General features: G+C 51.0%; 1 protein-coding gene, 1 non-coding gene and 1 pseudogene across 5 annotated transcripts in view; all 3 read left to right on the forward strand.

The window, feature by feature from the left end:
- ATP8B2 (ATPase phospholipid transporting 8B2) overlaps window positions 1-20,351 on the forward strand; it is a 28,944-nt gene extending 8,593 nt beyond the window's left edge. For all 3 annotated transcript variants that reach the window (XM_054247966.2, XM_008984479.5, XM_008984478.5), the window contains 19 exons: window positions 384-542; window positions 1,117-1,205; window positions 5,231-5,427; window positions 8,421-8,629; window positions 10,103-10,146; window positions 10,420-10,585; window positions 10,737-10,925; window positions 11,061-11,176; window positions 11,468-11,632; window positions 11,718-11,829; window positions 11,970-12,075; window positions 12,218-12,362; window positions 12,551-12,734; window positions 12,894-13,117; window positions 13,938-14,021; window positions 14,361-14,606; window positions 14,749-14,887; window positions 17,849-17,979; window positions 18,247-20,351. In XM_054247966.2, coding sequence (XP_054103941.1) covers window positions 384-542; window positions 1,117-1,205; window positions 5,231-5,427; window positions 8,421-8,629; window positions 10,103-10,146; window positions 10,420-10,585; window positions 10,737-10,925; window positions 11,061-11,176; window positions 11,468-11,632; window positions 11,718-11,829; window positions 11,970-12,075; window positions 12,218-12,362; window positions 12,551-12,734; window positions 12,894-13,117; window positions 13,938-14,021; window positions 14,361-14,606; window positions 14,749-14,887; window positions 17,849-17,979; window positions 18,247-18,525 — 2,984 coding nt within the window. In that variant the 3' untranslated portion in view covers window positions 18,526-20,351. The remainder of the gene's footprint in view (window positions 1-383; window positions 543-1,116; window positions 1,206-5,230; window positions 5,428-8,420; window positions 8,630-10,102; window positions 10,147-10,419; window positions 10,586-10,736; window positions 10,926-11,060; window positions 11,177-11,467; window positions 11,633-11,717; window positions 11,830-11,969; window positions 12,076-12,217; window positions 12,363-12,550; window positions 12,735-12,893; window positions 13,118-13,937; window positions 14,022-14,360; window positions 14,607-14,748; window positions 14,888-17,848; window positions 17,980-18,246) is intronic.
- Window positions 1,121-5,224, forward strand: LOC100385301 (N-alpha-acetyltransferase 20 pseudogene; annotated as a pseudogene). Its single transcript, XR_013529379.1, has one exon. The product of XR_013529379.1 is annotated as an N-alpha-acetyltransferase 20 pseudogene (transcript).
- LOC118149335 (U7 small nuclear RNA) lies at window positions 6,304-6,366 on the forward strand. Its single transcript, XR_004736720.1, has one exon. It is a non-coding gene; the product is annotated as a U7 small nuclear RNA (small nuclear RNA).
- Window positions 20,352-24,296: the final 3,945 nt, after the last annotated feature.

Genomic DNA, 24,296 nt, shown 5'->3' on the forward strand with positions numbered 1-24,296 from the left:
AGGTTCAAGCGATTCTCATGATTCAGCCTCCTGAGTAGCTGGAATTATAGGTGCCCACCACCATGCCCAGCTAATTTTTTTATTTTTAGTAGATACAGGGTTTCACCATGTTGACCAGGCTGGTCTCAAACTCCTGACCTCAAGTGATCTGCCCACCTCAGCCTCCCAAAGTGCTGGGCTTACAGGTGTGAGCCACCTTGCCCAACCTGCTTCATTATTTTCCTGAAGAGTTGCGTCAGCTCACACTCCCAGCAGCAGCGTATAGATGGGCCGTTGTCCTGGCATCCTCTCCCTCAGCTCATTTTCTCTTTGGTTTACGGTCTTGTGATCAGGCTGTAGACTGGAGCAGTACTTGAGCAGTGAAATTCTTGTCTTCCATTCAGGTGAAGTGATCTGTGAACCTCCCAACAACAAACTGGACAAATTCAGCGGAACCCTCTACTGGAAGGAAGACAAGTTCCCCCTGAGCAACCAGAACATGCTGCTGCGGGGCTGTGTGCTGCGAAACACCGAGTGGTGCTTTGGGCTGGTCATCTTTGCAGGTGAGCCTCCTAGCATCCAAAGAAAGAAGGGCAAGAGTTAGTGACTCAGCCAGCCCTCCCTCAGGAGTATGGGATGAGGTGGGAGAATATCTAAGGTAAAAAGCCTCCAGGTCTCCATACAGCCCTCTTATCCAGCCAGTGTCTCTATTCCACCCTGCTGTCCAGAGTCCTCAAAGTTGGTAAGAGTAGGGATGAGCCCCCCTTTTTTTTTTTAATGGTACTTTAGGCTCTGGGGTACATGTGCACATCCTGTTTCCTGCAGGACTGCTGCATAAGTACATACATGCCACATCCCCCCCAGAATGAGCTACTTTGAACATACCAGAAAGCTTACTGTAAGTTATCTATTTATCTGGGCTAGGCCTCCACACGCCAACAAAAATGCCAAGCTGTGGTAATGTTCACTATCTCACATAGCTTCCCTTTTTTTTTTTTTAAACTCGGGAACCAAACTGTATGTTCATAAATGTACATTGCTTCTTTTTTGAGACAGGGTCTTGCTTTGTTGCCCAGGGCAGAAGCCCAGAGGCAGATGTGTTATTTGGCTTTCCCAGCCCTACCCGTTCTTTTCTAGGTCCCGACACTAAGCTGATGCAAAACAGTGGCAGAACAAAGTTCAAAAGAACGAGTATTGATCGCCTGATGAACACCCTGGTGCTCTGGGTAAGGTGCCCCGAGTCTGGTTCCCTGCCTCTGCCCTCTGCTTCACCCTGGGTGGCTCCTTTTCCTTTCCTTTCTCTTCTTTGGTCAGTAAAGCTTCAGGTTTGGCTTTAAAGGCACGGGCAGGTCAGCTACACAAGGCAGTGTTTATTTTAGGCTCCTCTTAGGTTGGAAGATGTTATTTAAGAAAACTTGAGGAACGTGCACGAATCAACAACTTAAAGCTAAAACAAATCATCCCTTCTCTGATTCCAGTTATGATGATGACTTTGTGAAGCATGTGACCTTCTGTTTGCTTTTGCCAGGGACAAGGAGGCCTTCATGGGGATGGAGAGGGAATAAAAAAAATTTCCATTTGGAAGAGGTTGGCAGGGTCTTTTTCCCGCAACTTCTAAGAATGAAGGATCCCAAAGGAAAAGTTTCTGTTTTAGTTTTTGGCAATTCCTGAATCCTTCTCTTGTTTAGCTAGAAATCTGAACTCCTTATTGGGCTCTCCTCCCCTTCCTGCGCCCCCACTGTCTGCTGCCTGCCCCCTACATGCCAGCTTGCAAAGGCTGGGGCCAGCCTCTGGTGAGCGGGTTTCCGCCCTGGCTTCAAAGGGTGTGTGGAAACCCAGCCTGGGGAGGTGGTTGTCTGTAGGGCTCCAGTCGCCCCCTGGTGGTCACTGGGCACCAATCTCCTATTTTGTTTCCAAGCCTCAACAGTGGAGGCAGCTTTGGAAATAGTTGTAGGAAATTGGACAGTGGTCTGATTTTTTTATCCGTCTCTCCAGAGACTCCAAAATTTATAAGATTTTTGACTAAACAAGAAATCTAGATGAGGAGTGGGGGCTCACACCTGTAATCCCAGCACTTTGGGAGGCCAAGGTGGGAAGATCATTTGAGCCTAGGAGTTCAAGACCAGCCTGGGCACCATAGTGAGACCCTGTCTCTACAAAAAAATTTAAAAATTAGCTAGGTTTGGTGGCATGCACCTGTGGTCCCAGTTATTCTGGAGGCTGAGGCAGGGGGATTGCCTGAGCCTGGGAGGTTGAGGCTGCATTGAGCCAGGATTGTGCAACTACATTCCAGCCTGGGCAACAAAGCAAGACCTGTCTTTAAAAAGAAGCAATGAGCCGGGCGCGGTGGCTCACGCCTATAATCCCAGCACTTTGGGAGGCCGAGGCGGGTGGATCACGAGGTCAAGAGATCGAGACCATCCTGGGCAACATGGTGAAACCCCATCTCTACTAAAAATACAAAAATTAGCTGGGCATGGTGGTGCGTGCCTGTAGTCCCAGCTACTCGGGAGGCTGAGGCAGGAGAATTGCTTGAACCCAGAAGGCGGAGGTTGCAGTGAGCTGAGATCGTGCCATTGTACTCCAGTCTGGGTAACAACAGCGAAACTCCGACTCAAAAAAAAAAAAGCAATGTACATTTATGAACATACAATTTGGTCCCGAGTTTACAAAAAAAGGCAATCTATGTGAGATAGTGAACATTACCACAGCTTGGCATTTGTGATGGCTTTTAGAGGTCTAGCCCAGGTAAATAGATAATTTATAGTAAGCTTTCTGGTATGTTCAAAGTAGCTCATCCCGGGGGGGATGTGGCATGTATGTACTTATGCAGCAGTCCTGCAGGATGCAGGATGTGCACATGTGCTGCAGAGCCTAACGTACCATTAAAAAAAAAAAAAGGTAGCTCATCCCTACTCTTACCAACTTTGAGGACTCTGGAAGGTTTCAAGGTGCCAGATTGGGAGCTAATCAACTCTTTCAGTTTCCCCATCATATAGATGAGATAATGGTCAGACAGAAGGCCACATGATAAGTGATGACAGACTAGAACCTGTCACCAGTTCTGAGCTTTTTCTGCTAGAGCAGGGGTATCCAATCTTTTGGCGTCCCAGGGCCACATTGAAAGAAGAATTGTCTGGGGCCACACATAAAATGCACTAACATTAACAATACCTGATAAGCTAAAAAAGAAATCTCATTTTTTAAGAAAAATTATTTATTTTTTGAGATGGAGTTTTGCTCTTGTTGCCCAGGCTGGAGTGCAATGGTGTGATCTCGGCTCACTGCAACCTCTGCCTCCTGGGTTCAAGCAATTCTCCTGCCTTATCCTCCTGAGTAGCTGGGATTACAGGCATGTGCCACCACGTCTGGTTAATTTTGTATTTTTAGTAGAGACAGGGTTTCTTTATGTTGGTCAGGCTGGTCTCGAACTCCTGACCTCAGGTAATCTGCCTGCCTTGGCTTTCCAAAATACTGGGATTACAGGCAACAGCCACCGTGTCTGGTCTGTTTTTTGCTTTTGTTATTTTTTTTTTTTTTGAGATAGGGTATAATATATATATTGTATATATGCGTGTACGTGTATACATATTCATATATATAATAATATATATGAATTATATATATATATATATGAGTTATATATATATATATATATATATGTATATATATTTAACATTCGGTTGTTACCAAAATCTCATGGTGTTTTAAGAAAGTTTATGGCTTGGCCGGGTGTGGTGGCTCATGCCTATAATCCCAGCACTTTGGGAGGCCAAGGCGGGTGGATCACGAGGTCAAGAGATCGAGACCATCCTGGTCAACAAGGTGAAACATCGTCTTTACTAAAAATACAAAAAATTAGCTGGGCATGGTGGTGCACGTCTGTAGTCCCAGCTACTCAGGAAGCTGAGGCAGGAGAATTGCTTGAACCCAGGAGGCGGAGGTTGCAGTGAGCCGAGATCGCGCCATTGCACTCCAGTCTGGGTAACAAGAGTGAAACTCTGTCTCAAAAAAAAAAAAAGAAAGTTTATGGCTTGACGGGTTTTGGAAGCGGTGGTGGGGCGATGACCACACTCCGGGCCTTGACTTGCCACGACCTGTTCTGCTTCAACAGCATTAACTTGGATCCCCTTACAGAAATGTATGGGATTCCTTTTTACCTACAGCACCTTGCCCACTGGCCAGAGTATTTCATTGTTGCAGGGGCACCTGGTGGAGAATTAATGGGTTATATTATGGGTAAAGCAGAAGGCTCAGTAGCTAGGGAAGAATGGCATGGGCAGGTCACAGCTCTGTCTGTTGCCCCAGAATTTCAACGCCTTGGTTTGGCTGCTAAACTTACGGAGTTATTAGAGGAGATTGCAGAGAGAAAGGGTGGAGTTTTTGTCGATGTCTTTGTAAGAGTATCTAACCAAGTTGCAGTCAACATGTACAAGCAATTGGGCTACAGTGTGTACAGGACAGTCATAGAGTACTATTCAGCCAGCAATGGGGAGCCTGATGAGGACGCTTATGATATGAGGAAAGCACTTTCCAGGGACACAGAAATCCCTGGAAATCCATCATACCATTACCTCATCCGGTGAGGCCTGAAAATGTTGAATAACCCTGGGCAGTGGTTCTCAGGCAGCTGCTCTAGATGCTTCATGGACAATATTATTTTCATTGGATGATTCTGGAGCTCTATTAGGAGAAAATTAATCATTTTCGGTCTTAACGATCCAAGGAAATACAGGTTATCAATTTATTTTAAATCTCATTGTTTCCCGTTAGCAATATCATACCTATGAAAGCTGTTCACTGTAACAAAATTCAGTGGAAAATGCAGCTAGGTCAGAAGGAAACATAACCACCGTTGTGGTTCATAATAGTCACTATGTGTGTGCTAGGGAAAAGACTTGCTCCTGTCTCCTCCTAAATGCTGTGCCTGAGAACCACTGCTGCATGTATTTGGTTTTAACTTTTGTATCGAACTGTTAATTGAAGCTTTAAAAGCATATATGAAATGTATAAATCTAAGATATATAATAAAACACATTGTTGACTCTTAAAAAAAAGAAAGTTTATGAATTTGTGTTGGGCCACATGTGGCCCAGAGGCTGTGGGCTGGACAAGCTTGCACGAGAGCGTGCGGCCAAGTTTCAAGATGTCTGAGCGTTTGAGGGCTCACGGGATGAATACGTCTCAGATGTACATGGTTTTGAGGGCTTCCTACATGTCAGCCTGGCCTGTGCTTCTCATTCCTCCCCAGATCTTTGGATTCCTGGTTTGCATGGGGGTGATCCTGGCCATTGGCAATGCCATCTGGGAGCACGAGGTGGGGACGCGCTTCCAGGTCTACCTGCCCTGGGATGAGGCAGTGGACAGTGCCTTTTTCTCTGGCTTCCTCTCCTTCTGGTCCTACATCATCATCCTCAACACCGTTGTGCCCATTTCACTCTATGTCAGGTATGTGCCGTCTCTGCCCCGGGGTCTCTCCAGGGAGCCCAGGTGGTCCCATAGCACTTTTCTATGAAAATGAAGTCCTTGAGAAGTAACTTGAAGTCCTCTTCTTCCTGTGCTGTAAACATTTCGTGTTATCTGTTTATCTTTGTGTGCAGAGCAAACTTTGTACCACAGTTTCCTGGTACTTGGGACTTTATTAGAGAAAAAAAAAACTGATTTATTCAGCACCTATTTATTACATGCCTATTGTGTACAAAGAAGTGTGCCAGGTGCCATCACACTTACAAAGATAAATTAGGAATGGATCTCCTTCCTTCTAGGTGCTTACCTCTAAAGGAAGGACAGTCTTAAACACGTTATAAAACAAAATAGGAACCAGTGCTGTAGAACTCGACCTAGAGTCTTCTGTGTGAAGCAAGGGATACAGAGATGTATAAGGTGGCCTCTGCCTTCAGCAGCAGGAGATGGAGGGGTCGGGGAGGGGAGATCTGGAAGTGTCAGACTGAGATACAGTGTGGGAAGCACCAGGTGCCAGGGGGCTGGGGAATGTCACTCCCTAAGCAGGTAGGCAGGGCAGAAGAGATGGCATTTGCTCTGGGCTTTGAGTGGTGACTGGGGTGGTGAAGGTGGAGCCGCAAAGGAGAGGAGGAGGAGAAGGCTGGGAGTAAAGGTGTGGAGATGGGAGCCTGGTGGCCCTGGGCCACATTGGAATGGCCTGTGGAAATAGCCGGCCAGGGGTTTGGGCCACGAGTGAGAGCTGGAAGCATAGCTTGCCCCTGAGTGTGGAGGCTTTTGAATCTTTGCCTGTGGACTTTGTACTTACTAACCATTAAAAGTTTTTGAAGAAAGTCAGAAGGCTGTATTCTGAAAATGCATTTTAAATGTTAACAGCTCTTGTAGAATTTGTCTAGCAGGTTTTCCGGTTTTCACCGAAAGTCCCCCCACCCCCCAAAAAGAAAAAAGTGTAAAGAATGCTTTAGGAAGTACTGACTGGCATTGCTGCGCAGCATGCATAGGATGGAGGAGACGTGCAGGTTGTTGGAGGTGAAGAGAACATTAGCAGGGAGCAGGCCAGTGAGAATGGAGGGGAGGAGGCGGAAGAGGAGGTGGGAAGAATGGCCGGGAAAGGAACTTTTCCTGCTTAGCGCCTTGCACTCGAGATAAGGGAAACTGTGACATTTTTAAGGAAATGTTTTTTGGAGGTGCTGAAAACTCGCCCTGTCTCCCATCTTTTGTTCATACAGATTCCCCAAATAGCCCTCAGCTCTCTCCCAGCCCCCCAGCCTTACTGCTGGTGATAATAAATAGAAGATAACAGCATTTCTGTGCTGAGGGAGTACCGTTTCGCTTTTCCCGAGTGTGAAGAGGAGATGGAAGGTTCTGGGCTTAGTCCTGCCTCTGCACTGGCCGTGTGACCGCAGGAAAATCTACAGTCACTCAGGGTCTCACTTGATGTCAGTTTTCCCGTGTAAACAGGAACAGTAGTCCTTGTGCCACCTTGAATACGTTGTCTTAATGTAAGATGCTGGGTTAGAAGATACATTTTAAACTTAAATGGCTTTACATATATTGGGTGGTAGCCTGCTCATTGTGGCTGTCGCCACTCCCTCTGCATTATACTATTTTAATGTCTTTGCTTACAGCCTAAATTTGTTTTCCCACCTACGGTCTTTGTATCTGTGTTTTGTATCTCAGTTCACTTGAAGCCCTTGGGAGCTGCTAAAGCAGTTTTCCTTCTGAGTCTCATCAGGTCACAGTGTGTATGTTTGGGGGAGGCTGAGAGTGGGTTGAAGGGCTGCGTGAGGAAAAGGCTCTTTGGAATGTGAAGACATTCCCAGTGTCTGAGTTTTTGCCTGGTCGTGGGATCCTGACAGGAGCCTTAGTCAGGTGGGAAGCAGGGCTCCAGATATGGCCCCCTTGGTCAGCTGCACTGGACCTAAACACGGCCCTTTCTGGAAACGCTGACAGTACGTATCCCAAAGATGATGATTAGCAAAGAAGAGGATATGAACAGACCTGGAGATGTTAAAGGCACTACATTGGCTGGGCATGGTGGCCGTCACCTGTAATCCCAGCACTTTGGGAGGTGGAGGCGGGAGGATCTCTTGAGTTCAGGAATTCAACACCAGCGTGGGCAACACAGCGAGACCCCATCTCTACAAAAAATGAAAATTAGCCAGGTGTGGTGGTGTGCACCTGTATTCCCAGCTACTAGGGAGGCTGAGGTGGGAGGATTGCTTGAGCCCAGGAGTTTGAGTCTTCAGTGAGCTGTGATTACGCCACTGCACTACAGCTTGGGTGACAGAGACACTAGCTTAAAAAACAAATGAGCAAACAACCACCACAAAGCGCTGTGTTGTTGGGAAGAGGTGGTGTTCCGCAGATGCCCAGGGCCCTCTCCCTCTGGGGTCAGCACCTCAACCCTGCCCCGTGTTCAGAATCAGGGATGTAGAGCCCCGAGCCCAGAGTGGAAGGAGCACACTCCTCTGCCTGTGTGGGGCAGTGAGGAGTGGGCTTCAGGCCACCTCCACGTCCCCTCCCCGGGGTGGCCCCCCTTTGAGATGGCGTGTATGTAGCTGTGGCATGCACAGCACCCTCATTATTTCTCTCTCTTTTTTCTCTCTCCCTTTTCTCTGGCACTTTCTCTTGTTTTTCTCTGCATGGTTTCTGTATTACTAGTCCTGAGGTAAGAACTGGCTGTGCACCTTGTCTGCAGCCCCTTTTCCTCCTTTGCTGTCTGTCCTGCCTGCCCAGGCCCTTTCCACCTTCTTGTCTGGAGAGCGTCAGGAGGGTCGGGTCGGGGCGTTCCACTGCTGGCTGTGTGCGGCTGGCTCCACCTGCAGGCTCTCCTTGCCCTTTCCCACCCAGGTTCCTGTGCCCAGGTGTCTTCTCCGTTCTCGTCTCTCCCTAGGCGGAGGGCCTGCAGCGAAGGCCCATGTGGGTGGGGCACCTCCTCCCCTTCTCGACCCAAGCCTCACCTCCTGTCCCCTGTGCAGTGTGGAGGTCATCCGTCTGGGCCACAGCTACTTCATCAATTGGGATAAGAAAATGTTCTGCATGAAGAAGCGGACGCCCGCAGAAGCCCGCACCACCACGCTAAACGAGGAGCTGGGCCAGGTGGAGTACATCTTCTCCGACAAGACAGGCACCCTCACCCAGAACATCATGGTCTTCAACAAGTGCTCCATCTATGGCCGCAGCTACGGTATGGTGGCACCACTGGGGCTGGGGCTTGCACCTCACCTGGAAGGACAGTAGAACTGGGGCCCCACAGTTTCTTTAACATGGGGTTTTTCTTCCTTCCTATTTGAGTCTGAGGGGCCTCGAAAGGTCCATCCTGGCCAGGCTCAGCAGCTCATGCCTGTAGTCCTAGCACTTGGGAGGCTGAAGTGGGAGGATTGCTTGAGCGCAGGAGTGTGAGACCAGCCTGGGCAATGATGTGAGACCCCATCCCTATAAAAAATTTTCTTTCTTTTTTTTTTCTTTTATTTCCACCAAAGCAGAACAAAAAATTTTAAAATTAGCCAGGTGTGGTGGCGTGCACCTGTGGTCTCAGGTGGCCAGTGACTCAGGAGGCTGAGGTGCGAGGATCACTTGAGCCCAGGAGGTCAAGGCTGCAGTGAGCTGTGATCCTGCCACTGCACTCCAGCCTGGGTGACAGAGTGAGACCCTGTCTCTCGAGAAAAATCCACACCCAAAGAAGAGGTCCATTCTGTGTCCTATGCCAGGAAGCAGATCCTGGCTGGGCGCAGTGGCTCACACCTGTAATCCCAGCACTTTGGGAGGCCGAGGCAGCCACATCACTTGAGGTCAGGAGTTCGAGACCAGACTGGCCAACATGATGAAACCCTGTCTCTATTAAAAATACAAAAATTAGCTGGGTGTGGTGGCAGGTGCCTGTAATCCCAGCTACTCTGGAGACTGAGGCAGGAGAATCACTTGAACCCAGGAGGCAGAGGTTGCAGTGAGCTGAGATCACACCATTGCACTCCATCCTGGGCGACAAGAGTGAAATAGTTTCAAAAAAAAAAAAAGGAAGCCGATTCTGAGAGTACTCCCCTGATACCCCAACCCTGGTCTTAGCTCCAAGTGATAGAGGAGTTCTTTAGCTGTTTGAAGTGAGACACTGGCCTCTGGGCATCCTGGCCAGGCAGAACCCTGCTAGAGTCTCCCCTGTTGCTGCTCAGGGTCCTTGTGAGTCTGTGAACTGTGGCTGCGGTTGGTATTCCCAGTGTGGCCCTGCTTCAGTGGCCTGTGGCTGTGCTGCTGGGACGGCCTTGGGGGCTGACTTCTATGCAGAGTGTGGACGCGGCTTGTAACTGCTTTCTGTACTGTCCCAGGCCTTATGGCCAGTGTCTGAGCCGTGTCTACTGCACGGGTCTAATGGGTGTGTAAGGAGGCCTGGGAGCTGCCCTGGGGGAGTGCCATCTCAGGGTGGAGACAGGGATGGTGAGGGCTCTTCCATGACCAGGTCTAGGGGTTCTGGGGTCTGGGGTGCCTGCTGTCTCCCATCCCTCGAGTCAGCAGTGTGACTGAATGACTGACACTGTGACAGCTGCTCCGCGATTAGGGTTGAGGGGCTCCGCGCCTGCAGGGATTCTGCATTGGAGGCCTCTTTCCGTGCTCTGGAGCTCTCCGGCTCTGACATTGCTGCCTTTTCTGCCCTGGCTGTGTGTAGGTGACGTGTTTGATGTCCTGGGACACAAAGCTGAATTGGGAGAGGTAAGCTTCAGTCTCTCTAATTCTGTGTGCCATTGAAACAGGGTGCCTGGCCAGTAACAGTTAGTGTGGCCAGGAGTGCTGTGTTGTCTGGATAAGGAATGGAAGATGCTTGGAGAAATGGGTATTTTAAGTCAGGACTGGTGATGGAAGTAGAAATTTTGAGGTCCACAATGGACAGGATCCTACTGAGAGTTGGGAGGGCAGGGATGAACTCTCCCCCAGGATGCAGCCTGGCGCCCCAGCCTTTCCTAAGAGCCTTCTTACCTGTTCCAGAAGCCAGAACCTGTCGACTTCTCCTTCAATCCTCTGGCTGACAAGAAGTTCTTATTTTGGGACCCCAGCCTCCTGGAGGCTGTCAAGATCGGGGACCCCCACACGCATGAGTTCTTCCGCCTCCTTTCCCTGTGTCATACTGTCATGTCGGAAGAAAAGAACGAAGGTGGGCTGAGGAGCCGGCTCGCGCCCTCCTGACCCGACTTGCGCTGTTGGGCTCTGCTCTGCTCTGCAATGCAGCTGGGCTGGGGCTTCCTGGGCGGGGCACGTGGCTGAGAGAGGCACTTATACCACATGTATTCTTCCTCCCCACCCAGGAGAGCTGTACTACAAAGCTCAGTCCCCAGATGAGGGGGCCCTGGTCACTGCAGCCAGGAACTTTGGTTTTGTATTCCGCTCTCGCACCCCCAAAACGATCACCGTCCATGAGATGGGCACAGCCATCACCTACCAGCTGCTGGCCATCTTGGACTTCAACAACATCCGCAAGCGGATGTCAGTCATAGGTGAGGCCAGGACTGGGGTCCTGGGGCGTTTAGGGACAGGATTCAGGCCTGGAATGGGGGAAGTGTACCGGGTGACTCTCGACGTGTTTAGGTTGGGAGTCATTACCTGTCTGAATTTTTCTGCTCCATTCATAGTGCGGAATCCAGAGGGGAAGATCCGACTCTACTGCAAAGGGGCTGACACTATCCTGCTCGACAGACTGCACCACTCCACTCAGGAGCTGCTCAACACCACCATGGACCACCTTAATGTGGGTGTGAGGAGAGGAGGGGCCGGCCTGGGGGCTCTGCTACTCTTAGTTTTGTTTTATTGTGTAAATTTAAGGTATACAACATGATGTTTTGATGTGTATATATAGTGACTACAGTCAGGCAAGTTAACATCAGCTCCCATAGTGACCTCTTTGTGTGTGTGGAGACAGTCCCTAAAGTCTACACTGTTGAGACATGTCCAGTCTACAGTGCAGATTGGTCATTGTCATCCTCACGCTGTCCAGTAGCTCTCCACACTTACCAGGTGTGCCCCTCCACTCTGCCTCCAGGAGTACGCAGGGGAAGGGCTGAGGACCCTGGTGCTGGCCTACAGGGACCTGGATGAAGAGTACTATGAGGAGTGGGCTGAGCGACGCCTCCAGGCCAGCCTGGCCCAGGACAGCCGGGAGGACAGGCTGGCTAGCATCTACGAGGAGGTCGAGAACAACATGATGGTATGGGCTGCGGGACGGGCCAAGGTGGGGCATGGAGGGCTCATGCCTGTGACTCTTGTGCCAGGAACCCTTGTGGTATTTTCAGCTCCTGGGTGCAACGGCCATTGAGGACAAGCTTCAGCAAGGCGTTCCAGAGACCATTGCCCTCCTGACGCTGGCCAACATCAAGATTTGGGTGCTAACCGGAGACAAGCAAGGTGAGAGCCCAGCAGGGCACGGGCAGTTGCAACTGACAGTAGCCCCATTGGACCCTTGCATGGAGCTGAGGACATCAGGCAGGCGAGGGTGCTGACCTTGTTGGGTGCCTGTCCGTAGCTCCTGCGTTCTCTCTTGGTAGAGACGGCTGTGAACATCGGCTATTCCTGCAAGATGCTGACGGACGACATGACCGAAGTGTTCATAGTCACCGGCCATACTGTCCTGGAGGTGCGGGAGGAGCTCAGGTAAACAAGAAGCTCAAGGGAGGTGGTGCTCTGCATTGTGCCCAGGGCTCAGGAGGGGGTTTCTGGACCCCGTTTAGGTTTGAATCCCTGCTCCCTACTGCTGTCCTGGAAGACCACAGCCGTATCATTTCTGCCTCGACAGGAAAGCCCGGGAGAAGATGATGGACTCATCCCGCTCCGTAGGCAACGGCTTCACCTATCAGGAGAAACTTTCTTCTTCCAAGCTAACTTCTGACCTGGAGGCTGTTGCTGGGGAGTACGCCCTGGTCATCAATGGTCACAGCCTGGTAGGCATCGCTATCCTTAGCTTGGAGAGTATCTTTCCAGGGAGCACTTCTGAGCCATGACTTTTATATCTTGTTCTAATTTCCCCTGATTTTGGAGGAGGCTCTGGTCTCAAAGGGGATGGGGAGGAGCTGAGACTCCCAGGTGTCTCCTGGGAAGATTGGCTCTCTCAGGTTTCTCTGTGCTCCAGGCCCATGCGCTGGAGGCGGACATGGAGCTGGAGTTTCTGGAGACAGCGTGTGCCTGCAAAGCTGTCATCTGCTGCCGCGTGACCCCCTTGCAGAAGGCACAGGTGGTGGAACTGGTCAAGAAGTACAAGAAGGCTGTGACGCTTGCCATTGGAGATGGAGCCAATGATGTCAGCATGATCAAAAGTGAGTGCGGACTCTGCAGGTGTGCACGCTGGGCCTCAGGCTGGGGAGGGGCCCACTGAGTCTCTGGGCTGGAGAAGAATGATGGAAAGGAGCTTGTAACTTGGTAGGCTCTCAAGTGTGTGGCCGTCTTCATCCTCTTGTCATCTCTTGTCTCTGCAGCTGCTCACATTGGTGTGGGCATCAGTGGGCAGGAAGGGATCCAGGCTGTCCTGGCCTCCGATTACTCCTTCTCCCAGTTCAAGTTCCTGCAGCGCCTCCTGCTGGTGCATGGGCGCTGGTCCTACCTGAGAATGTGCAAGTTTCTTTGCTATTTCTTCTACAAAAACTTTGCTTTCACCATGGTCCACTTCTGGTTTGGCTTCTTCTGCGGCTTCTCAGCCCAGGTAATAAATGTCTTCAGTCCACTGTAGTGCAAATCCATAAACCTCAGGGCAGAGGTTCTGTCGTGTTTATCACTCAGTTCCCCAGGGCCTAGCTATTTTCTGGTACATACTCTTAAAAAGTGCTTATTAGGCTGGGTGCAGTGGCTCAGGCCTGTAATCGCAAACTTTGGGAGGCTGAGGCATGTGGATGTTCAAGACCAGCCTGACCAATGTGGAGAAACCCTGTCTCTATTAAAAATACAAAATTAGCCAGGTGCGGTGGCATACGCCTATAATCCTAGCTACTCGGGAGGCTGAGGCAGAAGAATCATTTGAACCCAGGAGGCCGAGGTTGCAGTGAGCCAAAATCATGCCATTGCGCTCCAGCCTGGGCAACCAGAGCGAAACTCCATCTCAAAAAAAAAAAAAGGGCCGGGTGCAGTGGCTCACACCTGTAATTCCAGCACTTTGGGAGGCCAACGCAGGCAGATTGCTTGAGGCCAGGAATTCAAGACTAGCCTGGCCAACATGGTGAAACCCATGTCTACTGAAAATACAAAAATTAGCTGGGCATGGTAGTGCATGCCTGCAATCCCAGCTCCTCAGGAAGCTGAGGCAGGAGAATTGTTTGAACCCGGGTGGCAGAGGTTACAATGAGCTGAGATCACGCCACTGCACTCCAGCCTGGGTGACAGAACAGGACTCCATCTCAAAAAAAAAGCTTGTTAAAGTGGCAGAGAAGGAGTCTGAAAAAATTTCTTAGCGTTCTCTGTATGTGACATCAGCTGTCTTCCTGTGCCTGATGTGTAGCAAACAAAGGTTGCTCCCTGTTCTCTTTCAGACCGTCTATGACCAGTATTTCATCACCCTGTATAACATCGTATACACCTCCCTGCCAGTCCTGGCTATGGGGGTGTTTGATCAGGTATGGGGGAGTTTGATGATCAGACGGGATGCGGGGAAGGTCACGGCTTGAAGGAGTCACATAGACGTGGTGTGTGACACTTGTGCCCATTGCCTGTGGCCACTGGGAAGGCAGTTCTTTCAGCTGGGGAGGGTGTGGCTGGTTCTCCCTCCTGGCTGCAGCTGATCTAGAACTCTCCTGGGTCGCTGAGCTGAGTTAGGCTTCCGGTAGCTGGCTTGAGGTTGGTTGTAGCTGCCAAAGACTTTGGAAAGGAGGCAGGGACAGAGTCTGCCCTCGACCACCCTGAGTCAAAACGGTAACCTCTGAGGCACCCCCATGCTGTGTGATCCTCCCACACAGGATGTCCCCGAGCAGCGGAGCATGGAGTACCCTAAGCTGTATGAGCCGGGCCAGCTGAACCTTCTCTTCAACAAGCGGGAGTTCTTCATCTGCATCGCCCAGGGCATCTACACCTCCGTGCTCATGTTCTTCATTCCCTACGGGGTGTTTGCTGAGGCCACCCGGGATGATGGCACCCAGCTGGCTGACTACCAGTCCTTTGCAGTCACTGTGGCCACGTCACTGGTCATCGTGGTTAGTGTGCAGGTATGAGGCCATCCAGGAACTCCCCGCTTCTCTGGAAGGAGTGAGCCTTCTGTCCCTGGGACTGCCCTGGGCACCACAGTTCTGTTTCGGGGGAAGGGGTTTTTGAGGGGAAAGTAGGCCTGACTGTGCCTACTTTCTGCAGATAGGGCTGGACACAGGCTACTGGACGGCCATCAACCACTTCTTCATCTGGGGCAGCCTTGCTGTTTACTTTGCCATCCTCTTTGCCATGCACAGCAATGGGCTCTTCGACATGTTTCCCAACCAGTTCCGGTTTGTGGGTAAGTCCCTGTGGCCTCCTTGAATCAGTGAGGAATCACAGCTGTTCTGGGACTAGCAGGGCCGTCAGCCACTCTCCAGGTTCGACATTCCTTACGTGCCAAATATTCAGTGAGGTGCTGCGGGGATATCGTGTTCTATCTGACCCAGGCCTTGCCCCCAAAGAGCTTCCATATCCATGAAAGTGAAGAACATCCCTGCCAGAGCACGGGAGGCCAGGCCTCGTGGTCAGCAGAGCTGCTTTTGGTGCGGTAGCCGGGGACAGTTCCAGAGAGGGGGCTGCTGTGAGTAGAGAAAGGAGTGGGGAGTCAGATTCCAAGCTGGAGAACTGGAGGTGTTTGTAGGGAATGGAAAGTGCTCCAGCCAGAATGGGCAAGAGCCCTCACTGAGAAACAGTGGGAGAGAGGCTGGAAAGGCAGAGCTCTTGGGGTGTCAGGACTGCATTCAACTTGCTGGGAGACTCGATTCATTTCTTTAGAGGAAGCAAAGGGAGCAGCATCAAAAGGCTGCTTGAGAAAGATGAAGCTGGCACTGACGTCCAGCAAGGGAGTTACCGGAGTGACCAAGTGTGAAGTGCTTCAGAATCGGTGCCAGGGTGGCCGTGCTGGGTGGCACAGAGGGGGGAGGCGTGAAGTGAAGGAAGCATTTAGTCTTGGCATTTGCTTCAGATCTGTTTGTTCATTTGTCACACAAGCATTTTAAAGCTCCTAGTAGGTGACCCATTATTCGGAATGCCCAGGTGGCTGCAATTAATTAACCAACAGGTGAAGCGGTTGCCCTCCTGGATTTTATGTATGAGAGACAGATAATTTATTGTAGCGGGAAATGAGAGACCAACGGGGTTGCAGGAAGATTTTATTCATCATGATCATGGGCTTAGCGGAATTGCTTTTTAATTCTGAGCAAGGGACAAAGAAAATGGGATGCTTTTTATGCAGCTGGGTGGTGCCGATGATGAAGCAGGAGGCAGGTTTACAGAAGCCAGAACGGAGAGCAGTTCACATGTGACAGACTGTGATGTACTTACATTTGAAAAATAACATTTTGAGAAACGCATTTTGCAATTTTGAGTTTATTCGCTCTGTGACCTTGCAGCTGGTTAGCAAGAAAACCAGGAACTTTTAGATGCCTCGGAACTTTGCTAAGAATATGGGGAGGATAAATAAGGTGTAATGGTTTGCAGGAAGGCAGTTATTCCACCTTAAACAGAGCTGGGGAGGTATTGTGTTAAACAGCACACAACACAGTAAAATTTACTTTATTATAAAACCACTATAAATTATAAAGTTTTGTTTTACTATTATTGCTATTATTTAATTTTTTTATTTCAAGTTAACAGATAAAATGTCTGGAACTAGGCCGGGCGCGGTGGCTCACGCCTGTAATCCCAGCACTTTGGGAGGCCGAGGCGGGTGGATCATGAGGTCAAGGGATTGAGACCATCCTGGTCAACAAGGTGAAACCCCGTCTCTACTAAAAAAATACAAAAATTAGCTGGGCATGGTGGCGCACGCCTGTAGTCTCAGCTACTCGGGAGGCTGAGGCAGGAGAATTGCTTGAACCCAGGAGGCGGAGGTTGTGGTGAGCTGAGATCGTGCCATTGCACTCCTGTGTAACAAGAGCGAAACTCCATCTCAAAAAAAAAAAGTCTGGAACTAATAAGTCCTTTAAGAAACATTAAGTAGGCTAGAGAGTGACAAGCATTGTCAGCAAAGACCTCTTGAGGAAGGGACATTGGCACAGATACATCCTTTCTTTTTTTTGAGGCGGAGTCTTAATTCTGTTGCTAGGCTGGAATGCAGTGGCATGATCTTGGCTCACTGCAACCTCCGCCTCCCAGGTTCAAGTAATTCTTCTGCCTCAGCCTCCTGAGTAGCACCTGCCACCACACTTGGTTCAGTTTTGTATTTTTAGTAGAGATGGGGTTTCGCTATGTTGGCCAGGCTGGCCTTGAACTCCTGACCTCAGGTGATACACCTGCCCCGGCCTCCCAAAGTGCTGGGATTACTGGTGTGAGCCACCATGCCTGGCCAGCACAGAGAAATCTGATAAAGGGAGAAGGAGCATGCCATGTGGCTCTCTGGGAACTGTCAATCCAGGAAGAGGAAACAGTAATAGAAAGGCCTTCAGCTGGGGCTTGGGAGGAGGTCTTCCGCACGTGGAGCTGGAGAGGAGTGGAGGAAATGAGTTGCTGGGGGAATGGGGAATTAGTCCAGATTATTTAAGCCCTTATGGGTCAGAGGAAGAACTTTGAATTTTCGAATTTTAATCTAAATGTGAGCAAAAATCATTGGAGGGTTTTGAGCAGGGAACTACCATAAGCTTACTTATGTTTTTAAAGGGCCACTCTTAACAGTTTTGTGGATAATCAAGTGTAGGGGGGCAAGGGTGGAAATGGGGAGACCGGTTAGGAGGTGAGAGCAATCACCAGGTGAGAATAATCGGGGCTTGGAATAGAGTAAAAGGCTGTGGGATTCCAGAGATGTTTTGAAAATGGAACCAACAGATTGAATGTGGGATCCAAAGAAGAGAGAAAAATGAATCAAGATTTAAAAAAACCCCAAAAAACAGAAATTAAAAAAATTTTTTTTAAAAGAAATGAATCAAGATCCATTGCGGGATTTTTAGTGGGAGCAACTGAACGGGTTGTGGCATTTCCTGAGCTAAGAAAGACCCAGAGCAGATTTGGGGGAAGGAAACAATAGTTGAGTTTTGCCACGGGAAATTTGAGATGCTTGTTAGGTGTTCTACAGGGATGTCAAGTCCGGCACCTGAAGCAGCAGGTCTGGAGCTCTGGGGGAGCTGGGAACTAAATGTGGAGATCTGCATTTGGAGGGCGGGCCTGGAGAAGTGGGAAGCCAGAGGGGACTTAGGCTTGGAGAGTGGGAAAGTGGAGCCAGAAATGGGAATGGGGAAGGTCCGCATCATGACTCCCAAGGCCACCGACTCCTCTCTGTCCCCAGGGAATGCCCAGAACACCTTGGCCCAGCCCACTGTGTGGCTGACCATCGTGCTCACCACGGTCGTCTGCATTATGCCTGTGGTTGCCTTTCGATTCCTCAGGCTCAACCTGAAGCCAGATCTCTCCGACACGGTGAGAAGCCGGGTTACCCGCTGTGGGAGGCAGCGATGGGATGTCCAGAAAGGCCCCTGGCTTGAACACTGGTGGGGCTCAGCAGGGCCGTGTGACTGCTCAGTGTGTTGGTGGTGCTTATCTGCTCTCCCTGTGGACAGAAGCCTTGTGCAGATGGCTGTGGAGGCCTCCACATCAGCCTGGTCCCCAGTGCTCAGGGTCCCTTCTCCTTGGTGATGTCTGACATCTCCATGCTGACAGAGGGCTCTTCCCTATGCCCCTCTGCAGGTCCGCTACACCCAGCTGGTGAGGAAGAAGCAGAAGGCCCAGCACCGCTGCATGCGGCGGGTTGGCCGCACAGGCTCCCGGCGCTCTGGCTATGCTTTCTCCCACCAGGAGGGCTTTGGGGAGCTCATCATGTCTGGCAAGAACATGCGGCTGAGCTCCCTTGCGCTCTCCAGCTTTACCACCCGCTCCAGCTCCAGCTGGATTGAGAGCCTGCGCAGGAAGAAGAGTGACAGTGCCAGTAGCCCCAGTGGCGGTGCCGACAAGCCCCTCAAGGGCTGAAGGCCAAGGATGGATGCCCTGTGCCAGTGACCAGAGCACCCAGGGCTGGCCAGTCACTGAGGGAACAGCGTCTCGAAACTGCTGGTCCTCATTCCTTGCCTCCCGTCCCCCCGGTAGACTCTGTCCTGTTGGTCCCACCACGTGTGGCTGGGGCATCCATCCCCAGCTGCAGGCCCTTCTACCTGCTGGGGAGCTAGAGGAAGCAGGCCCAAGGGCAGAGCAGAGGCTGAGGCACGGGGAGCCAGCCCCGGTCGGGGATCAGATGTGGAACCAAAAACGAGAAAAAACTGTGAGAGATTGCGTCTGCCCCTGCCCAGCCTGGGACCCACAGGGAGACTATAATCTCCTTATTTTTTTACTCCTACTCCCCAGAGGGGCCCTAGTGCCCCTGTTCCTGAATTACACAAGAATGTACCATGCCGGGAAGCCAGAGACCTGCAGGGGCCTCGGCCCCTCACATCGTGTATGTCTCTCCTTGATTTGTGTTGTGTCCAGTTTGGTTTTGTCTTTTTCATTTGGCAAGTGGAGGAGGGCTTTATGTGACTTTTATGTTGTGGTTGGTGTCTTAACTCCTGGGAAGAGGAGGCTGGCACATGCTGGGATGCTGCAGCCTGGCGGGCCATGGGGCGGTTCGGGAGGATCCGCATTGGCGCTCTCTGCAGTGGCCAGTGCTCTGTGGGACAGAGGAGCTGACCAGGGAGGGAGGTGCCCGTCAGCAGAGGGTGGTGGGAAGGGCAAAAGAGGGTTTGGTCCTGTCTCCTTCCTCACCTTGAGCGTATAGTGCCGCCCTCTGCCCCCAACACACATGTATCAGTTCCTGGATTCCTTAGTCCTGCTGGCCTTGGGCTGGAGCCTGGGAAAGTAGCCCCCAAATCCTTAGTGAGCTAAAGCTGCGTCTGAAATTTGGTTGGTGGGGAGGGGTAGTTTTCTTTAATGTTAAATTTAAACCCAAGTTTATTGGCAGACTCCTTTTAACCTCCCTTTGACTCCCCATCTGGTGCTTTCTTGCACCTAAACCCCAGGGCCCTTTGCCTGAGATGAGGCTGGAAGGGGAATTGGCCTTTCTTCTCCCTTCTCCCAGAAGCAAGGAGCCCCGCCCCTCAGGCCCAGCATCTGGCAAGAGGTGGTGGAGTCCTTGTACTGGGTGGTAGAGGAGGAGAAGGGCACAGCCAGGCCCAGGCCAGCACCTGGCTTGGACTGGATGGGACACAGTCAGAGTCCGGCCACAGCATGTCCTTTACATCGTCCACACCTATGAAGCTATTCCCTAAATAAGGCGATTCCCAAGTTAGTCGCTACCTAATCAGCCTTGAGAAGAATCCTTTCCTCTTTTTTTTGGTAGTGGGTCAGGGGATACTTCAGGAATGGCGTGGAGCTGGGAGTGGGTAGGGGGATTTTAAATGTTCCATGTGGGAGCCCCAAAGGAACTGGAGGGGCTGCAGTGAGGTGGGGATGGGTGGGCAGGGAGTGGGAGAGGGAAGTCTTGGCAGGGAAATCCCTTTTGGCCGCACAGTTTACAAACCCAGTATCATGTCTGTCTGTGTGTCTCTCAAGGTGAGAGTCTGATTTTTATACCAAAGAGGAAATGATTTTTTTTCATATTTTGTTTGTCTATATTATATAAATATATATATATACAGTTATATATATATATATTATTTTTTGGTTCTCTCTCGTTTTTTAGGGAGGGAAGAAAGTACCAAGTTGCATTGAGCTGTAATTAAGGAACATTATAATTTATGACACATTTCTATACTTGCAAAAATTATATCATTTTATGGATATAAGAGAAAAATGCCTTTTTATAAAATTTCAATTTCTGAGAAGTGTGTAATTTGTCTCTTTTCTGATGTTTAACCAAGACTGGTGGTGAAAGAAGAGACAGAAACTCTCTTAAATGTTGAGTGGGTAGATCTGGGATATCATGGACAAATTGGAATCTGACTAGTGGGGAACAGGACCTTGTCCATGTGCAGATGTCCCGGGATCTGAGTCTCATCTGAAGATGAAGATGGGCTGCTGGGTGGTACTGAGGCACATCATGGGGACTTTGGCTGGGTGCCTAAGACCTTGAACTGTTCACTTCTCCAAACACATCCTCTCATCCCTAACACACGCCAGATGGGGGTGTGTAAGGAAAGTACCTGGTACATATTTTAAGGTTTTTTATTTTATTTTTTACTCCCCGCTTTTCCCCGTGCCTCACATCTTCCTGGCTTCTCACGTGAGTATCAAGGAAGCTAAGTCATACATACTTTTTTTTTTTTTGAGATGGAGCCTTGCCCTGTCCCCCAAGCTGGAGTGTGATGGCATGATCTCGGCTCACTGCAACCTCTGCCTCCCCGATTCAAGTGATTCCCCTGCCTTAGCCTCCTGAGAGCTGGGAATTACAGGTGTGCGCCACCATGCCCGGCTAATTTTTTGTATTTAGTAGAGACAGGGTTTCACCATGTTGGCCAGGATGGTCTCGATCTCTTGACCTTGCGATCCACCCGCCTTGGCCTCCCAAAGTGCTGGGATTACAGGTGTGAGCCACTGCGCCCGCCCTGGCCATTAAGTCTTATACATTAAATGGAGATTTCCTCCAGGTAACGGAGGGCGGATGAGGAGGGGGTCCCAGGAGTCAGGGCCAAGGTTAGTGCTGGCCTGAAGTATAGCTTTCTCAAGCTATACTTCAATATCAGCATGATCCAGCCCTGCCCCCAGGCTGGTTTCCATCTGACACAGCCAATCTTCTGTCACAGAACAATACTTCATTCTCAAAAACATAGACTGGCCACAGGGGCTCACGCCTGTAATCCCAGCACTTGGGAAGGCTGAGGCAGGAGGATCACTTGAGCCCAGCCCAGGAGTTCAAGACCAGCCTGGGCAACATGGTGAGCCTCCACCTGTATTTTTAAGAAAGGAGGCTGGAGGGGTGTATGCGGGGGATGATGTGAAGAGAAGATCTGTTCCCTCTGCAGGAGAAACAGTCTCAGGTGGGAATCCTGCCACAGACCCCCATGAATGCCACCTGACACCCACCTGCACCCAGGGAGAGGCTGTTTAGCCCACACCAGCCTTTCTCCAGAGTCTGTGGAACCCTGAGCCTTGGGCAGCAAGTGGCATCTGGCCTCAGTGCTGCCACCCCTGCAACACAGAAAGAGGCCTTAATCTCTTGAGGCTGGCGAGGTCCCAGCTCCACCCCTCCCCCAGGACAGGTCCTCAGCCCTGCCTGTGCCTCCTGCCCCGCTGGTCTCCCAATGCTGGTCCCCCAATGCTGGTCCGTTCAGCCTCTGGGAATCTCTTCCTGGCTCCGCTCGCTTACCCTAGCTCTCCTGCACCCAGGATCCTATTGGGTGTGTCTGAGGGGCAGGGCCACTGTCATTTTAACTCTCGTTGCTTCTTGGGGGACGCATTTTCTGCGTCACGATATAACGCCTCCTCGGAGGCTCTGGCCACTCGTGCGCCCCGTTTTCTCCCCGCTGCTGCAGGCGTCCCTGGTTTTCCTTCCCTGCGCTGCCTGAGCACTTGGACTCTGCTGGAGGGGCTTCCAGCCCCCAGGTCCCCGTCTGAGGACCTTCTCTGAGTGGCGGAGGTGAAGTCTGTCCGATACCCCGGCTTTGTTTCCCTGGGTCTCCTCCTCTCCAGGATGTTCCTCTCCACTCCACTAAAGCAGCACACACCCATGGGCGCCCACTGCCGTCGGGAGGAGCTCCAGCTCCGAACTCATTCATTCAGCATTTGGCCATCCCGATTCTTCAGTTCTTCTCCCTTCCATCTGTGCTCCCAGCGCACACTACGGCCCTTCCCTTTCCTCCTGGTTGCTTGCTTCCTTATAGGAACCCCTAAGTGCTTCCCAATCCAGCCCGGAGCCCATAGTCTGGTACTGGTCGCTCTGCCCAGAACGTTCCAGCATTGGGTCAGCCCAGCGTCTCCCAGGGTCAGCTGTGGAATGTTGAAGGGCCACACCACAGCCACGGAGCAAGCACGGAGGAGATGCTGGGAAGCTGATTCTCCTGCCCCTCCTCACCTCCTGCCACCAGCTCCCACCATGCCTCAGCAGATGGTCCTGCCTCCCACTTCACGGAGCAAAATAGCTTCTGCAGCTTTCCTGTCACCTACAAATCCCACTGCACACAGGCACGCCAGCCTTCCCCTTCCCCTGCCTGGGGAGGCCGGGGCCTTCCGACCAGCTGCTCCCTGTGGCCCCTCCCTTACCCCTCCCCTTTCCCCTTCCCCTCTCCTCTCCTCCCTCCCCTCCCCTTCCCCTCCTCTTCTCCCCCCACTCCTCCTCCCCTCTCAGCACCTTCCATTGTCTTCCGCCGGGACCCTCTCTTGACCCTGCCTTCATATCCGTCTCCGTTGATTCTTTCCTTCCCCAAATAAGCCTGCTCAGTTTTCTCCCCCCGCCCACCCCATCCACTCTGCTGTGGTCTGTGTCCTTCCCATTAGCCTCTCCCTTATCTCCTCCACTGCCTGCACTCCTGCATCTCCTTCACCAGCCCCTGAAATGCTTTCGCTAAAATCACCTTCGACCTTCACGTTGGCTAAGTCCAGAGAGCATTTCCAGGTCTGATCTGACCTCCAGCCTCTTAGTCATTTGACTGTGTTGGCCACCTTCTCCTTGAAACTCTGTCCTCTGCTGGCTTTTTCCACCTTCTCCTGGCTTAACCCCTGCCTCTCTGGTAGCTCCTTCCTTGGAGCGCCTTCCTGTGTTTTTCCCACCATGCCCCAGGACTCCATCCTTGGCTCTAAGCTTTTCTGGTCTGTGAAGGGTCCTTGAATGTCCCCATCCAAACCCATGGTTTAAATAAGATTTGTTTAAACAAGATTTAACAATTAATGGCCGGGCACGGTGGCTAACACCTGTAATCCCAGCACTTTGGGAGGCGGAGGCGGGCGATCACCGGAGGTCAGGAGTTCGAGACTAGCCTGCCCAACATGGCGAAACCCCATCTCTACTAAAAATACAAAAAATTAGCTGGATGTGGTGGCTGGCGCCTATAATCCTAGCTACTTGGGAGTCTGAGGCAGGAGAATCACTTGAACCCGGGAGGCAGAGGTTGCAGTGAGCTGAGATTGTGCCACTACACTCCGGCCTGGACCACAAGAGCAAAACTCCCTCTCAAAAACAAACAAACTAAAACGATTAAATAGAGAGTCACCATTCATTACCTCTAGATTGGACTTCCTTCCCCTACTCCACGCTCCAGACTCTTGTATCCAATTATCTATTGGATCCCTGTACTGGGACGACCTGCCACCACCTCATATTCAACATCCTCACATTGAACATCAATTTTCCCAACACCTGTTCCTCCTCCCGCATCCTCCATTTCAGTGAGCGGCACACGATCTCCCCAGTCACAAAGCCAGACATACAAGTCCTGGAGAAAACCCTACAACCGCTGCTCTGGGGCCACCTCACTAAGTCATATATTTCATCTTATTTGATGTGGAGCCTGAAATGATTAAACTGCAATGTCCTGAGTCACTGTTTCCCAGTGATTGTGACCTAGGCAGGGTCACAACAGTCATATTTCTGTCCCCGAAGAGGGGCTGGTTAGGTTGGGACTCAAATAAATTCTTCCATAAAGGTTCAAAGGCAACTTCTTTATTTTTATTTTTATTTATATGTTTTTTTTTTGAGACAGAGTTTCGCTCTTGTTACCCAGGCTGGAGTGCAATGGCGCGATCTCGGCTCACGGCAACCTCCGCCTCCTGGGTTCAGGCAATTCTCCTGCCTCAGCCTCCTGAGTAACTGGGATTACAGGCACTCGCCACCGTGC

Source organism: Callithrix jacchus, chromosome 18, assembly GCF_049354715.1.
Source record: "Callithrix jacchus isolate 240 chromosome 18, calJac240_pri, whole genome shotgun sequence".
Classification (NCBI taxonomy): Eukaryota; Metazoa; Chordata; class Mammalia; order Primates; family Cebidae; genus Callithrix; species Callithrix jacchus.